At 41.3% G+C, this 18,023-nt stretch overlaps 1 protein-coding gene across 2 annotated transcripts in view; it reads left to right on the top strand.

The window, feature by feature from the left end:
- Positions 1-18,023, top strand: part of VAT1L (vesicle amine transport 1 like) — a 123,290-nt gene that overhangs the window by 48,027 nt on the left and 57,240 nt on the right. For both annotated transcript variants that reach the window (XM_072635873.1, XM_072635874.1), the window contains exons 4-6: positions 1,514-1,656; positions 8,574-8,677; positions 13,053-13,108. In XM_072635873.1, the coding sequence (XP_072491974.1) occupies positions 1,514-1,656; positions 8,574-8,677; positions 13,053-13,108 (303 nt within the window). The remainder of the gene's footprint in view (positions 1-1,513; positions 1,657-8,573; positions 8,678-13,052; positions 13,109-18,023) is intronic.

Below are 18,023 nucleotides of genomic sequence, written 5' to 3'. Positions count from 1 at the left end.
ATAGCTTAAATTCTAGTCACTAAATACAAGTAATTAATATTAATTTAATTCAGCAAACCATGATTAATGTATGCAGAACACTGTGCTGGGTTTTGTGGGAAAGAGTTGACTTCAGACATGTCGTTATGCAAATCATTCTAGCAAGAGGATGTGGAACAATTTCAGATCATTTTAACATTAAATTAACCCAGAAAAGAAGAGCAAAACAAAATACTGTTGAAAGGCCTAAGAAAAGAAAAGTAACTTCATCAGAAAAGACTTAATGAAATTTTGTTGGTGGTGACATCTGAGCTGGGCCTTGAATGACAATAATATGGGGAAGGAATGACTTCCAGTCATAGACATCAGTGTGAACAAAGACAAAGAGGTAAAAAATTAAGGTGTGAGTCATATGGTGACTACAACATTGTAAAGAAAAATAACTTTGAAGACTTAAGAACTATGATCAATATCCTGACCACTGATGATTCCAAAAGATGCACCTTTCACCTGGGAGGTGATGAACTAGATGTGCAGAATGAGACATGCATTTTCACACAAGGTCAATGTTTTGTTTTGTTTTGCTTGACTATTTGTTATGAGAGGAGGTACTTTTTTTTCAGGGAGAGGTAATTGGGGAGTATATGGGAAGATTATTATAGTAATATAGAAAAGAAAAAAGCAACACTTAAAAAAATTTTTCAGAAAAAGGTTCTGAAGACACAGACAAGTGGAATAGTATTGGCAATACTGTGTTAAATTTTACATATACTTAAAAAATATCTGTACATACAGATTTACAGTCATACAATCTTTTTTCATTTTATAAGGAAATATTCTTTTGTCAAGTTCCTAATTGAAAAAAAAACAGGGAGTATGTTTGAGGCATGGGAGTCATTCAGTTTGACTGGAGTAGGGATCCTTAACCAGGGATCCTTTGACTCCTGAGGGATCCATGGATGGATTTTAGGGGTTCTGTGAACATGAATGAGAAAACAAAATATTTCCATTAATCTTTTGTTTTCTTTGTATTCTTATGTATTATATACATTTTTTAAAAAGTATTCTGAGAAGGAGTTTACAGGTTTCATTGTGTATGGGATTCAGGACACAAAAATGGTGAACAGCTCCTGGAGTAGCATGTCCCTTGAGTAGAAGGAAATAGTGTGAGCCAAGTTTGCAAAGTAGTTTGTAATCTGGTTTGGCTAGGGTGCAGGGTACCTGAAGGTGATAGCTCTAAAATGGGTCTGGGAAAATTAACTATAGATGGCCTTGAATGCCCCATAATGAGTTTGGTTTTTCTCCAGAAGGCCATGGGGAGGCATTCAGTGGTTTGACATAGGGCAGTGATAGGATCAGACTTGGGAATTAGAGGAAGATAAATATTTGTGGACCTGATTTTTGTTAGTAAAGCAGTGTGTTAGATAGGCTGGAGGATGAGAGAGAGTGAAGGCCCCAAGACCTGTGAACAGTAGCTGGGGGGCTGGCACTAACATGTTCCATCAGTGCCTAATGTAATGATTTTCATTTTCAGGGCCAGGCTGTTGCTCAGCTCTGCTCAACCATCCCCAATGTTACAGTCTTTGGGACTGCTTCCTCCTTCAAGCATGAAGCCATCAAAGATTCAGTCACCCACCTCTTTGACAGGAATGCTGACTACGTGCAGGAGGTTAAAAGGTAGGACATTAACCCCCAAGATTACCTCATCGTATCCATCTGGCCTATCTAATGGAGCCATGAAAATCACGGGGGATGACTCCAGTTTGGGACATTTTGAGCTTGTCTTTGCTTTAGCTATTTCAGGAATCACCTGTAATACACAATCCTTCCTCTCTAATCTTTCCTTCCAGTGCATTCTATATACCATTGCTTTTTGTTCTAAAACTCATCATAGGCTCTCCATTGTTTGTTGAATAAATCTACACTCTCCTAACTGGCACTCAAGGTCCTCCACTGTCTGGTACCACCCTGCCTCCCCAGCCTGATCTCACACTGATTCCCTTTATGTTCAGCTAAACAGAATGATTGTCCTTATCACAAACATGTCCCAGTCTTTCCTGTCTCTCTGTGTTTGCCTCTACCCTTCCCTAGGTATGAAGTCTTCTTAATTTCTACTCCCCCATATCTTTACCTGCTGCTTCTCCTCCTTCCTTCAAATTCCAGCTTAAATATCACTTCTAAGAAGACTTCCCTGATCTATTCATACGTAAATTGGATCTTATAGCACTTTAACTCGTGCAGTCACCATATCCTAAAGTGTTTTATAATTACCTCTGTTAGTGTCTCATCACCCCTACTATACTGGAAGCTTTTTGGAGATATGGATGGTTTTTGACTTATTTTTGCATTTCCCCTAAATCTGAACACAACCCTCTGTGTATACTTGAGTATTTCAAAAGATCTTTTATTGTCTCTGTGTCTATATCCTCTGCTAGTGAAGATTGTGATCTCTCGTGCTTTAGTAGATAGTTCTTATGAGTTGCTAAGATGAAAAATTCATCTTCTGGCAGCCCACTCTCTGGTGACAAACCCTTCTACTCCTAAATGGTCTAATGCTTGGACAATGTGCCTTTATTCACTTCCCTTCCATTTTGGTAGGACCTACCCAAGCTTTACTGACATAACCTTAAAGAGCAGGGTCCCCTTCATACCATAAGAAGGAATCATAGGACACTTTTAGTGATGCTCAATAAATTTTGGATTAATGAACCTTTAGGAAATTAATCCCATACTTAATTAGAATCTTCCAGGCTTTAGCGGATTAATGATATCAGCTAATCACATCTTCAATTTTAAGTAGATGAGATCAGTTTTAAAGAATGATTAAACATCTGACAATTTGTACCGATTTGGGGCTCAGGGAATGCCTGTAGTGAGGAGGCCCCAGACAGGAGCCTGATATAGGGATCCAGGTATGAGGAGATGAGGACAGGGATCAGGGATCAGGGTGAGGATGGAGATGAGGGGACAGATACAAAAGACACTTTGGAGGGAAAATTTAGGAATGCAGTGAATATGAAAACAAAACAGAGTGAGATTTAGGGATTGGCTGATTGGGAGAATTATAGTGACACTAGCAGAGGCAGGGAATTGAAGGGAAGCTCATTGAGGGGGGGGAGTATGATGAAGTCACTTTGGAGCATGTTAAGTCTGAGGAAACGGAGGTAACTAAGTGTGAGTTCCTTGCATCAGAAATGAGATCCTGGGTCATTTGTGTCTCCTCTAGGCCTGACCAGCCACTTTCTGTGTTTAGTCTTTATAGATGGATGAATTGTCCCCCAGTTTTTGTAGATTGGGAACTGGAGTCCTGGAGGGAAACTAAGACTAGAAATTTCATTTGGAGAGTCATCGCCATAGTCAGCACTGGGTAATGGTAGGAGCCTTGAGACTGGATGGGCTCACTGAGCAAGAGAATCAGAGACCAAGTTGGAACTGAAAGACTTAAGAAAAAGAAATTCCCTAGGAAAGGGGTAGGAGTCTTTTAGTGACCGTTTTATTGAAGATGCCCAAAGTAAGGGCCATTCAGGGAAATTTATGATCAAATGTTTTCCAGAAATCTCTCAAAATCATGGCGGTAAAGCCTTAGAAAAGAAAAGGGAGAAAGAGACTTAAAAAGGAAGAGAAAATAGAGAAGGAAGAGGAGAGAGCCTGGAGAAAAAAGAGAAGAGAAAAGTAAAAGACAAGAGGGAAAGGGAGAATCAAGAGCAGAGAAATCTACAGAATTAAAGGACTGTGCATTTCATGTCAATGTTTTTTAAATGCTGGGTGGGTTTAGAGCCTGGTACTCAGTTACAAAGACTAAATTCAACGTAGCCCAATTCAGTGGCCTTTAAGTGCCTACCATGTGCCAGGTACTATGCTGAGTGTTGGAGATAAGGATAGGAGGACCTGACATTTTACTGATCCAGGGAACTCCTGAATGGGGAGACTCCTTCTGCCAGTGGAGGTTGGTGGCTTCTCTATAACTCATCATTTTAGAGAGTTGCCTAGAGAGGTAAGGTGACTTTCTCAGGGATCCCACAGCCATTGTGTGACTGGGGCAGAATTTGAACCCAGGCCTTCTTGACTCTGAGACAAGTTGCCTGTCCATTTAACTATGGCTGTGCAGCAGCCACTCTGGGGATAGAAGGACAAAAAATAAACTGTTGTTGCACTTGAGGCATTTTCATTCTCCTGGGAGGATACAACAGGGACAGAAAAAAGTCTACAAAAAAGACAAAATGAATACCAAGTAGCTTCAGTGGTTAATCAAGAGCAACCTCTTTGAGGAGGTGGCACATGAGCTGAGCAAGAAAGATGAGGCTGAAAAACATTCCACTGATGGGGGGCAGGGAAGAAATTGAACAGCTTGGCTGACCATAGAGAGTGTGTGTGTGTGTGTGTGTGTGTGTGTGTGTGTGTGTGTGTGTGTGTGTGTGAGAGAGAGAGAGAGAGAGAGAGAGAGAGAGAGAGAGAGAGAGAGAGAGAGAGAGAGAGAGAGAGAGATGTGCCATCAACCTGGAAAGATAGGTTGGTACCAAATTGGGTAGGGCTTTAAATGCTAGGGGCAGAGGGGAGGGGTGTTCGGTTCAGGGAGCAGTAGAGAACTACACTGATGTTTCTTTTTTTTTTTAGCATTCTTTTCTCTCTTTCCTTTTTTTTTTTTAAAAATTAATTTGTTTTCAGTTTTCAACAATCACTTCCATAAGTCTTAGATTTTTCTCCCCCTCCTTCTCTCCTCCCTCCCCGAGACAGTGTGAAGTCTTATATGGGTTCTACATATACATTCTTATTAAACACATACCACTGGCATTTCTTTAGCAGAGTCAATGAACTGATGTCAAGAATATCAGTTTAGTAGCTGTATAGAAGATGAATAGGAGGAGGAGCCCCTGGGTGCAGGAAGAATAGTTAGAAACTGCTACAGTAAACCAGGTGAAAAAAGACCAGGGCATAAATTTAGGTGGTGTTTGTGTGAGTGGAGAGAAAGAGATGAATGAATGCAGACTATGTTGTGGAGGGAGAATCAACCAGGTTTGGCAAATGATTTGGATGGGGGTGGAGGGAGGAGTTTTCTGCCGCTGGAAAAGGATGATATCAAACATCCTCTATGTCTAGCTGAGATGGTTTCCAAGGGAACATTGATTCTCTACATTGCCTAAGTGGCTTTTGATATGAGACAGGCTTCATGCTTTCCATTCACAATTAGATGGTGTACAGGTCATGTTGACCAAACAATGAAAAGGTTCTTATCCTGGTGGGGAGGGGAGCCTTGCAGGCAGTCTAGGAGATAATCCCAGTCCAAGTTCAGCCCATCAAAACTCAGATTAAACCCATCAGACTTCAAGATGAAATCAAACACATTCTACCCCAAAAGAGTTTATAACCTAGGTGAGATCAGTTTGGGCACATTAGAGATACACCTGGGGACATAAGACGCAAACAAGAATATGATAAGGAAGTGTCTGATATAGCTATAAGAAATCATTGTAAGCAGGATCCTCAAGGAAGGTGATGGGCTTTGAAAGGAGATGAGGGTGGGTGGTGAGACCATTGTAGGCATGGGGAAGAGATAAAAATGATAGGAGCCTAGATGAAGAGTGGGCCAGTTTAGTTAGAATGTACACTGTGATGGAGGGAGATTAAGGCTTAAAGAGATAGAATGGAACTGTAGTGAAAAATAATTTCTCAGCAGGGGGTTGTTTTTCCAGTTGTCACCTATACATTGGTTCATTGTTTCTTAAAGTATGAGAAAGAAGGGACAGAGAAATGTTCCCCCAGGCTCAGCCACTAGATAATTGCACTGTAGGTATGAAGGACACCCAGGTAGTTCTTGATTTGGGGGATTAGGAAATTGGGACTTGGCCTGTTCAGGGGGTTTCATTTCCAAGAAAGGCCCAGCTGTTTAACTTAATTACTTAATTAAAGAGAGCTGCTGATGTGTTTACAGCTGTGCTGATAGCTGAGATCAGGCATTTTGGTACAGGGTGATTTATAATAGACACAGATGAATGGAATTTGGTTTTGCCTTCTCAATAATTAGGCTGTAAGCAGAAAGTCTAATTACTGCTAAATATTTTGCAGTTTTGAAGTTTGTGCCTAAGGACATACTGCTTTAGAAAAAGGAATCTGCCATTCATGGAATATCAGTATCTCAGAGCTAGAAAGGACCTCAGGAAGCATCTAATCCAATTCATAGCTGGAGCAGGAATTCCCTCTGCAGTTTCCCCACGCATGGTTGTCCTGCCTCCATTGAAGATCTCCAGGGAAGGAGAATTCATTGCTTCCAGAAGGAGCCCATTCCACTCTCAGACATTTTTAATTTCTAGGGAGTACCAAGCTCCTCCCCCTCCCCTGAACCCGACCCCTCACTCCTGCCTGGACTTAAGCAGAACAGGTTGATTTCTTCCTCTGTGTGAAAGCCCTTTGAATATGGGGAGATAGCAATCAGAGCCTCTCTATTCTTCTCTTCCTACTCTACACTCTACTTCTGGATTCTTTCTCTCCCTCTTGCTCTTTTCCAGTTATTCTCCCTGCCTTTTTCCTCCATTCCTCCTTTTTCATTTCATCCCTCTCCCTCTTTTCATTCTCTCTTTTTGTCCTCCTCTCACCCCACCATGCCTGTGAGAAAAGGTGAAATGCAAGTAGCTTCTATGAAGCATCTACTGTTGCAGGGACTGCAGGCATCTCCAGTCTCAATAGGTCATTGGCTTTGCCCCCACTCTCTTCGGGATTATAAAATAATAAGGGCGTAGAATGAACACACAGATAGCCATAGAGCATAGTACATGATGGTTGCATTGCATACATTGTGTACAGGTGCACACAGAACTGCAAAATGAATGAATTTTAGAATTGGAAGGGATATCAGGGGCTATCTGGTCCAGCACCCACCCTCCAAAAGTCATCATCCCCACCAGCTGATCATCAAGCCTTTGCTTGAACATCTCTGATGAAGGAAGACTGCTTACCTTAGGAAATCACCCATTCCTTTTGGACAGCTATCAAACTCAACTGACTTTTTTCACTTTTCACCCATTATTCCTCATTCTGCCTTCAAATCAAAACAATTCCAATCCCCCTTAGCATGACAACCTTTTAGATATTTCTAAACAGCTAGGTGGCACGGTGGATAGAGTGTTGGCCCTAGAGTCAGGAACACTTATCCTCCTAAGTTCAAATCTGGCCTCAGACCCCTACTAGCTGTGTGACCCTGGGCAAATCACCTAACTCTGCCTTAGTTTCCTCATCTATAAAATGAGCCAGAGAAGGAAATGGATCTTTGCCAAGAAAACCCCAAATGGGGTCATGAAGAGTCAGAATGACCAAAAAACTACTAAATAGGAATCATGTCCCTCTAGGCCTTCCCTATGTCAAGCTAAACATTTCTAATCCCTTCAACCAATCCTTATATGGCATGAATTCAAGACCATTCTGGACACTGCTCCAGCTCATCAAATGTGGCACACAGGGGAGCATCCTATTCCAGTGTCATCTTTCCTTGAGCAGACTGCCATCTCCTACCTCCTTATTCCTTAACCTTATGCCACACTATATGTTGGCAAAGATTGAACTGGCATTCTTGGCTGGCACATCACACTGTTGACCCATGAAGCTTTCAGGCCACTAAAACCCCAAATAGTTTTCAAATAAACAATTGTCTAGACACAACATTCCAGTCTCATGCATGCAAACTTGGTTTTGTGAGCCCAAACGTACATTTACATTTATTACTTTTACATTTCTTCCTGGATCACTGGATCATAGAATTTGACCCTGAAGGAACCTTAGAGGCTATCAAGTTCAACTCACTCATTTTATACATAAGGAAAGTGAGGCTGAGAGAAGTTAAGTCATTTGCTCAGGTTCACACAGTTATTTAGGTGACTAAGGCAGGATCTGAACCTTGCTTCAAGTCTAGTTTCTCCCCTATGCCAATTAGTTGCCTTAACTTTCTCCTCAGTAAAATGTTCTAGATTATTCCTAGGAATACAGTCAAGTTCACAGTTCTGTTCTACAGGCTGCACATTCCTATTTTTTTTTCTCTTTTTTGAAAATTGGGACAATATGTGCCCTTCTCAACAAGAGAAAAGTTATCACTTGCTGGAGAAAGTTGTAATATGCAGAATCATAGAATCAAAGGGTTGGAAGGTCATCTCATCCAATTTAGATCTTCACAGATGAGTAGAGTATGACCTGGGAGAGATGAAAGATGGTGTCATTGTGAGCACAGGTATCAGAGAGTAGATGTAAATGGGGAGGATGAGGCATCTTGTTTAGCCAGAACATGGAGGATGTCATGTGTGTGAGATAAGACTGGGAAGGTAGAATAACAGCACTTTGTGGGAGGCCTAAATTCCAGGCCTTTCATATTCTTTCTTGACTAAATTATTCTATTTGTAATTGAGTTTGGTCCTTAACTTTCCAGTTAGTGAATTAGAGATAACTAGAGAGGCAGCAAATCAAGTGCATGATATTCTGGAGCTAGGGACAACTCAGCAAAAGTCCCAGAGCTCTGGCATCTATAGCTAATAATAAGAGGGAAGGGAAAAAGGGATAATCTTCTCCGCTCCCTGAAGCATACCTGTCTTATATTTTGTTTCTCCACCATTCAGAATCTCTCCAGAAGGCGTAGATATTGTGTTGGATTGTCTGTGTGGAGAAAATACAGGAAAAGGTCTCAGTCTTCTCAAACCTCTGGGAACATATATTTTATATGGTGAGTATGGAAGATGTAATGGGCACATCCATGAAAAAAGGGGAAAATATCCTCAATAACCCAACTGTCAAGTTTAGGGTTTTGTTTTGTTTTATCAGGGGGAGGGTCAAACAGTGGGGAGGAAGGAATCAAATAATTTCTTGGGGCGCTCTCAATTTCAAGACAAGAAATAACAATGGTATAATTTCTATGATTCTTTAAAGTGGACTAAGTGCTTCCCTCACAATAGCCTTGTTATATAGATAGGGCAGTTATTATTATCCCTAGTTTGACACATGAGGAAACAGGTAAAGTGGCTTGCCCATGACAGTAGACAGAGCCAGGATTCAAATCACATCTCCCTTTCCCAAGTCCAGCGTTGTCTCTAGCACATCACCTTGCCTTTGTATAATGTGTTCTTTAAAGGTGACTTTGCAAGAGGGGTGCACAATAAAACAAAACAAAACAAAAAACTTTGTCAGATTACATGGCCTGATTTTGACTGGGTAGCAAGAGATATTCATACAGAAGAAAACAGAAAAATGTGGAAAGGGACACAAAAATACCTAACAGCTTTGTTAATACCTTATTAAATTATATGTACATATTTACATGTATATACATATATATATATATGTTCTTCAAAAATCATATATAACAGAACCCCTCGATTTCTTATATAGGCCCTTTTCTTGTTTTTTATATTAAATTATTTGTGTTTGTTGATGTTCACAATAAAAAATATATTTTACAAAAAAAGAAAATCATGGTTTTCACAGGTGAACTATAGTTCATATGGACAAATTCTAAGGACATAAAAGTATGTTAATTCAACCTGTTGCCCCAAAAGTTAACTCTATAAATAGCTTCAGGATTAGACAGCATGGCATGGTGGGAACATGGTCTCAGAACAGTTTTTGTCTTGGCTTTGTCACTAAATTATTGTGTGACTCAGGGTAGGGGTCACACCCTCGCTCCTCTGAGCTTCCCTTTCCTCCTCTGTAAGATGAAGGCTTGGATGAGATCACCTCTGACACTTATAACAGTTGACAAGTCTAATTCCCTTCCAATTCTGACATTCTTTGGCTTTACAATGAGGTTTATAAAAGGGAACTTAAAAGTTTATGTTTGATGTAGAACACTGGTTGAGCTTGAGAGATTGGATATGAATCACTATGGAGCATAGTGAGTCAAAAAGTGACTGAGCTGAAAGAGATCATGGAACATAGAGCACAGCATATGGTCTGAGAGGAACCTTAGAACACAGAATGCAGAATATTTAAGCTGGAAGTGACCTGACATCACAGAGCACAAAGTACTGGAGCTAGAAGGGATGTTAAAGGAAAACAGAGAATGCCACATCAGGAAGAAACTTTAAAACACAGAGAATAGACCTGTAAAAGACCTGTAAAAGATTTGAGAACAGGGAATGCCAGAGCTAGAAAGAACCACAGAAGATAAACCAAAATGTGAGAATTGAAAGAGACCTCAAGGACCCAGGACACAGAAGAGCAGAACGGGAAGGAACCTTAGAACAAATAGCGAAACGTGACAAAACTAGAAGGGACCTTACACGTCAGAACAGAGTATGTCCCAGCTGGAAGTGACCTTAGAACATGAAATGTAGAATGTTAGAGCTAGAATATACATTCTAAAAATTGAAAGGGATCATAGAAACCATCTGATCCCCTCATGTCACAGAAGAGGAAGCAGAGTCGCAATAAGAGGGAGTGACTTTTGCCCAAGGTCACACACATGAATTTGGGGCAGAAGTAGGAGACTCCAGCCTAGAGCTCTTTTTCACACATGATGGGAAACACTGTCCAATTTCATTGCTGCTGCATATAGATCTCCTGGAAGAAATTGTTTTGAACTCTTTTAGACTTCATTTTTCAGTCCCCATCACAAAGATCCTGGGGGTGCAGAAAGGGAGTGACCTTTCTGATGACAATGACATTAGAAAGATTTATTCCCTGTTCCAGAATTTGTAAGAGCCCTCCTAGATAGGAATGGCTGTGCTTGTAATCCCAGCTACTAGAAAAGCTGTGGTTCTCTTGAGCTCAGGAGTTCCAAGCTTTGGTAGTTAAACTGTTTCATGTTTTCAGTAAGTCCAGTATCAATGCAGTGAGCCCTTGGTATCAGGGGACCACCACGCTGCCTAAGAAGACATGAACTGGCTCAGGTAGGCCACAAAGCAGATGCTAATCAGTAGTGAGTGGGATCCATGATGAGCCTCTGTACTTTCAGCTTGAGCAAGATAGATCAGACTGAAAAAAAATTATCAGCAGATGCAAGATGGAATGATTTCTAGACCCATGAATGCCTTGCCCCTCTGTCCCAGAGTGTGTCATGTGAAAAGGATTTCAGTGAGGCAGTCAAATGTTGCATTGAAGGGCTTACATAAGTCAGCACAAATCACTTTTTCAAAGGGCTCTTAGATGTCTCTTTTTCAAAAATAACAAAAAAAAAAAAGTTATCATGTGAAATGAGTCATTTTTCATTCCAGGGAGGTAATTATCCCCATTTCTCTAGACCTAGAGTTCTTAACGGTTTTGTGTGTGCATGCGTGTGTGTGTGCATGTGCGTGCGTGCACAATTAAAGTTTAGTAAAAATGCACCAAAAATCAAAAGTGAATGTAAGAAAATCATAAAGATCAAGCATGACTTGAATGAAGAGATAGAAGAAAAGAACCGTAATTCCCCCGTTTGTGAGAGGTGGGCGGTCCATAGCTGCTACCGCATACATGTTTTTGGACTTTTTCAGCATATTGATTGATTTTAGGATATTGTGCTGATTTTTCCCCCTCTTTAAAAAATACTATTTGTTATATAAGATGGCTCTCTGGGAAGGGAAGAGGGAAGGATTGCTGGGGATAACTGTTAAGAAACAGAAGATATTAAGTTAAAAAAAATCCTTAAAGAGAATTCAATCTCCCCCTTAAAAGGGGGGTTAATAAAAGTAAAGATGCAAACTTTTTCCCATCCAGGTTCATGGATGTACTGAAATCTATCTTTGGGTGGGGTGAGGGATATCTGTGGTCTCTAGGTTAAGCATCTCTGATCTAGACCTTTAGCATTTACAAAGTGCTTTTCTTATACTAACTTTGTGAGGTAGGAAGTCAAGTCAACAAGGAGTTATTAAGCACCTACTATATGCCATGTGCTGGTCTACACACTAAGGATACAAAGAAGGGCAAAACAATAGACCCTGCTCATGAGGAGCTCAGTCTAATATGGAAGACAATCTGCAAACAACTGTTTACAAAAAAGATACATGGAGCATAAATTGGGGATAGTCTCAGAGGGAAGGCACCTAAGATTAAGGAGGATTGGGAAAGGCTTCTTTCAGAAGGTGGAATTTTAGCTGAGATTTGAAGGAAGTCAGGAGGTAGAGGAAGAAGACACTTCCAGACATGGAGGACAACCATTGACAATGCATGGAGCCAGGAGACAGGGTCACATATATGAGGAACAAAAAGGAGGTTAGTGTCAAGTACAATAACTATCTGTATTTTACTAAGAACCGTAGAGAGGGCATTGGGGGGGGAGGGGGAGGAAGAGCCTCCATCTCAACCAATCGACAGCAGAGCTGGGCCCAAACCAAAAGCCCCAGACTGTATTTGGTGTCTTTCTTCTGTGCCCTCCTCAGACACCTCGCTCAGTATAACTAGCCTGAGTCGGATGGGGTCTCAGAGGCCATTAACCTGACCAAGAGACCATCCCACCTAAGCAAGAGTCTGTTTTACAGCCTCTCAGAAACAGCCATCTGTATGCCGATGGCAGGCCCCAAGGGTGGAGAAAATGCCCTGCCACAGTTGGGGGGACATTCAGACTGCCTTGGGAGAATTCCACTTGTCAGGAAGCTGAAATCCGCCTTTCCTCTGCTTCCACCATCGCTCCTGCTCCTGACCAGACTTGATCCTCTACCACCTGATGGAAGCTGTGGTCTCCCTGAGACTTCTCTTCGTTCTGAGTTTTTTGTGTGTTTGTCCCTTTTGTTTCCCACTGCTGCTGTTGCGGGGTGACCTCCAGTTACTTCAGTTCTTTTGTTGCTCTCAATTTATCCCCTTCCCTTCTAAGGAACTTTGGAGTTACCTCAAGTTACCTGTCCAGTGTAATATTCTCAAATTCCTTCCAGTTCTGCATCCAAAGAAGGGCAACCCTTTCATTTGGGGGCAAATACAAATGTTTTTGCTTCGCAAAGAATTTGTTTCCTAGGACCTGGAGCTAGAAGAGGTCCTAGAGATCATCCAGGCTGACAGATGAGGAAACAGAGACAAAAACAGGAGAAACAACTTGCCCTTAGCTTTCAGACTCCTTGTCCAGTATTCTCTTCACTGCATCGCTGTGCTGTTTTTCTTCTCAGTGGCTCGTGTCCCATGTCCTTTCTTCACAGGATCATCAAACACCGTGACAGGGGAGACCAAGAGCTTCTTCAGCTTTGCGAAATCAGTGAGTATTTGTAGAAATCTGACATGCAGCACATGTTCATGTATGAGGGTGCCTTCCTAGCCAAGCTGGCTCTAGCTGGAGATCTGCAGGCAATAAGAGGAAACAAAGGCCAGTTAGCAGAAGAGCACTTGGGAAAATCCTCAGGCCCAAGCAGCTGGGGATGTTAAGCCTCTTGGAAGGAACCCCATGATAGTGTCAGAGGATGGTCTGAAAATACTCCGGTTAGAAGAAAGCTATCTACTCTTGAAATGTCAGAGAGGGGACTTGGAAATGAGGAGGGAATCTAAGAATGTGCAGGGGACACTGTGTTGAGAAATGCAAGCCCATAACTATTGGGATCAGATGGGATCAGAAACTGGGAAGGGAAAGAAAGGGAGCAAACATTTATTAAGTGCCTACTATGTGCCAGGCACTGTACTAAGTGCTTTGCAAATATTCTCTCATTTGAAGGGCGGTGCTATTATGATCCTCATTTTGCAGATAAGGAAACTGAGTCAGAGAGAGGTTAACTGACTTGCCCAGGGTCACACAGCTATTAAGTGTCTGAGGCTGCCCTCAAATAATAATAACTAACATTATAGTGCTTACTGTATGCCAGACAGATACTGTGCTAAGTGCTTTACAATTATTATCTCCTTTATCTTCACAACAACCCTGGGAGGTAAGGTTCTATTATTTATCCTGTTTTATAGATAGGCAAACTGAGGGAAACAGAAGTTAGGTGACTTAGGGACACACAGCTAGTTGGTGTCTAAGGCTGAATTTGGACTCAAATCTTCCTGACTCTAGGTCCAGGACAAGTCACACAGCCAATCAAATGCTGGAAGTAATACAGGTGCTGCTAGAGGGTTGAGTAAGTATAGATATATATGTACCAGACATACTATCAGTTTCTTCTGAAATTATTCACCCTAGCAAAGTGTTTGATTTTCACTGGTAGGCTTATGCTGCATTTTTAAGAGCCTGAAGGAGCAGAACAATGGCTATAAAAATGAATTTACTAGCACCAGTTTTCTTCTGGTGTGGTAGGTGGGGAAAAATGCAAGAAATGCTCAATTTAATTTAACCAGAGATTGCTTGTGTATTGGGCCCATTGCCATGTACTGAGAACCTTTACTGAATTTGAATGTTCTAGCTAGAGTCTCAGAGTCTGTATGGTGTCTCAGAAAGCATTTCATCCAAGCTATGTCTGAATAGGAATCTTTTCTAGAACATTCCCCAGAAGAAATCATTCAGCCTTGGATTAAAAACCTTTAGTGATGGGGATGTTATCACCTCTCAAGGCTTATCCCACATTGCTGATAGCTGTAATTATTAGCAGTTTCTTACATCTGAAGTCTGTGTCCCTATAACACTGCTCCTACCTCTTATCAGGAGCCAGACTAAATGAGTCTCATCTTTCTGGGGTGACAGCTTTTCAAACACTTGAAGATGGCTAACATGTCTCCAGGCAATATAATAAGCATTTGTTATTAAGTGCCTACTTCCATGTCCTGGGTGGTGCAGTGGATAGAGCACTGAGCTTGGAACCAGGAAGACTCATCTTCATGAGTCCAAATTCAGTCTCAGACACTTAACTAGTTGTGTGACCCTAGGCAGTCACTTAACTCTATTTGCTTCAGTTTCCTCATCTGCAAAATGAGCTGAAGAAGGAAATGGCAAACCACCCCAAGATCTTTGCCAAGAAGACCCTAAAATGTGGTTACAAAGAGTTGGACATGACTGAAGACTCAGCAGTACTACTATGTCCAAGGCACTGTGTTAAGTCTTCTCTTCTGTAGTTATCTCAGTGGCACAATGGATAGAACACTGGAAGTGGAAGACCTGAGTTCAAATCTAGCCTCAAGACATTTACTACCTGTGTGGCTCTGGCAAGTCATTTAATCTCTTTCTCAGTTTCCTCAACTATAACATGGGGCTAATAATAGCACTTTCTAAGGTTGTTGTGAGGATCAAATGAGAACATATTTGTAAAGTGCTTAGCACAACTATAACATGGGGCTAATAATAGCACTTTCTAAGGTTGTTGTGAGGATCAAATGAGAACATATTTGTAAAGTGCTTAGCACAATGCCTGGCACATAGTAGGTGTTTAATAAATATTGTTCCCTTCTCTTACGCTTCTCCCAAGATCCTTTCACTGAACCCTTTATCAAGACATGGTCTCCAGTGTCCTTGTGATGTGCTCCAGCTTCTCCATGTTTCTCCATGTTTAAAATGTGTCATGCAAAACCAAACCCAACACTCCAGATGCCATCTCACCAGAGCAGAGTGTTGCAGGACGATAGATTCTCTCCTTCCATAGTTCTGTCTTATGTGTCTTGTGCCACTGTAGAGACTCATCATTAAGGACCTCATTTGCTTGTTGAACTAAATTCATTGTGTCACAAAGTGTCATTAATTGAATTTGTTAAGTAATTGTCATTATTAAGAAGGATTAGACTTTGGCCATTTGGCCTTAGAAAGCAGAAGGTAGAAGTTACAATGAGATACCTTTTGGTTCAATGTGAGGAAGAACTTCGTAATAATTATAGCTGTCCAACCCTGCCTGGATCACCTTGGAAGGTAGTGAGGTCCTCAATGCTGGAGAGCCTGGGCAACCACTCATAGGAGATATTGTAAAAGGAATCTCATCTCCTGTATGACTTAGTTGGCCTCACCATTTCTGTCCAGCTTTAGGGTTCAGAGATTCTAACTCCAGATGCGAAGAAGAATTATATATGTCAACTTGCAGGATTGAGAAGGGGTGACCATTGCCAGGAAGACTGTAATTTTCTTAATGGCATTCTATTACATCATCATGCTCAGAAATGTAGTTAATCTGAAGTTCCAGTCGTGTAAGAATCAATTCACATTAACCTGGGTGCCTCATGCTTATAAAATGTCGGAGTCAAAGCTCCCAATAGAAGTTAGGACATAAGATGTTGAGGAGAAGGGAACAAGCATTTATTAAGTGCCTATGGTATGCCAGAACTGTGCTAAGTGCTTTAGAAATATTCTCTCCTTCGATCCTCTCAACAACATTGGAAGGTACAGTTACTGTTATGATCCACTGTGCCATTTATGCTGGAGAATCCAAATCCAGCCTCAGAAACTGACTAGCTGCATGACACTGGACAAGTCACCTAACCTCTGTCTGCTTCAGTTTCCTTATCTACCAAATGGGGGTAATAATAGCACCTACCCCCCAGATTGTTGTGATAATCAAATGAGATGGGAATGATAAAATGCTTAGCACAGTGCCTGGCCCAATAGTAAGCACTATATAGCTTAGCTATTATTTTTATTCTTATTCTTCAAATGCAGCCTCAGACACTAGCTGTATGATCCTAGGCAAGTGTAGCAGCAAGGACCCCAGCATACACAGGAGGGCCTGCTGTACAGGTTCTTAGATCTCCTTTTCTAAAAGTAAAGCAACTTTTGAGGGATTAACAATCTTCTTTAATCACATATACCAACAGAGAAAATAAAAGGATAGAAATAAAGACCAACAGACATGGCTTCCAACTGTCTGACTATAAGCGATACGTATATCACAGATCAACAGACAGACCCAACTGTCTGGCCATTACATACATACACAGTTACCAGAGAAAAAATCACCAACATCTGAGTTTTCAAAGCTGGGGGCCTCCTTAGTGGCTTCCCAGAGTCTCATATGACCAGATAAACACTTACAATGAGTAAGCCCCAAAGTAAAACCTCACCCCAGAATATATATACTCCTTTCAGAGCCGGAAGGCACGACCCTCTGACTCAGTGCCTCATTAGCAACCAGCAAAAGGTGTGGGCCCCCATACAAACAAGCTTCTCCCAAATCAAGCCTCCCTCAATAGCCCCACCTGAGGCCTATCAATAGATGGAGAAGATTTTTAACTCCTATTACAGCAAATTAGGTCAGGTCACATAGACTCAGTTTCCTTCCTTATCTGTGAAGTAGAGATCAAAATACAGCCTACCTCCCAGGGCTGTTGTGAGGATCAACACAGAACATCAGAGCTGGAAGGAAGGCTTAGGGCCTGTCTACTCCAACCTCCTCATTTGATTGCAGAAGAGACTGGTTTCTTCCAGTTCCACAATTTCATGGCTCTGTGTTACCACCATCTCCTCTACTCACCATCTAATTGAAACCATTTCATATAATCTTTACCCTTCTGAGATAAGCATTAAAGGTTTCTTTTCCTTTGAGATTTAATATCTTGGAGGATAATTATTTTGTCCCAGAAAAAAAAATGAAAAGACCAGATGCCTCTGTGAATGTTTCTCTTGATGACTGGTTTCAGAATAAGAATAGCTATTTTTATGTTTCTGTGATTAACTCAATGCTGACAGATTGCTGTGGGTAAGCACACTGGTCCCAAATTACATTCACTTGTACAAAGTGTTTTCCCTTTTCTCCCCTAAATACAAGCTCCCATAAGCACAATGTTAACACAATAATTGCATTGTGTACATGTTTGACTGAAGCATTCACAAAAACAAGGGTCCCTGTTGGAAACTGCATATGGTGTGAAGAGTGGGTCTGAGTCCTTTTGGCAGCAGCAGCAGGCTGAATTACCATGCCAATGGCAGTATGTGCTTGTGGGTGGCCTTCAAACATGGTGGAGTGTAAAGAACTCTGGGCTGAAGGTCAGAAGATCTCATTTCAAATCCTATTTCTGCCACTTTCTGTCTTTTGGCATCATGTGAGTCATTGAACTTCACAACTGATAAATCAGTTTCCACATCTCTAATATGAGTTGGTTTGAAGAAATGATCTCCAGAGACCCTTCAAATTCTAAGTCAAAGGATGCATGAGTGCTCCATAAGGAATGCGATTTCAGCTACTTGGAGAAAGGCTCAAGGATGAAAAACCATGACTTCCTATTGCACATTAGGGCTAGGAAAGGTCTTCAAACATAGAAGTTCAAACCTA

Source organism: Notamacropus eugenii, chromosome 1, assembly GCF_028372415.1.
Source record: "Notamacropus eugenii isolate mMacEug1 chromosome 1, mMacEug1.pri_v2, whole genome shotgun sequence".
Lineage (NCBI taxonomy): Eukaryota > Metazoa > Chordata > Mammalia > Diprotodontia > Macropodidae > Notamacropus > Notamacropus eugenii.
This window is presented reverse-complemented; position numbering and strand designations above follow the sequence as displayed.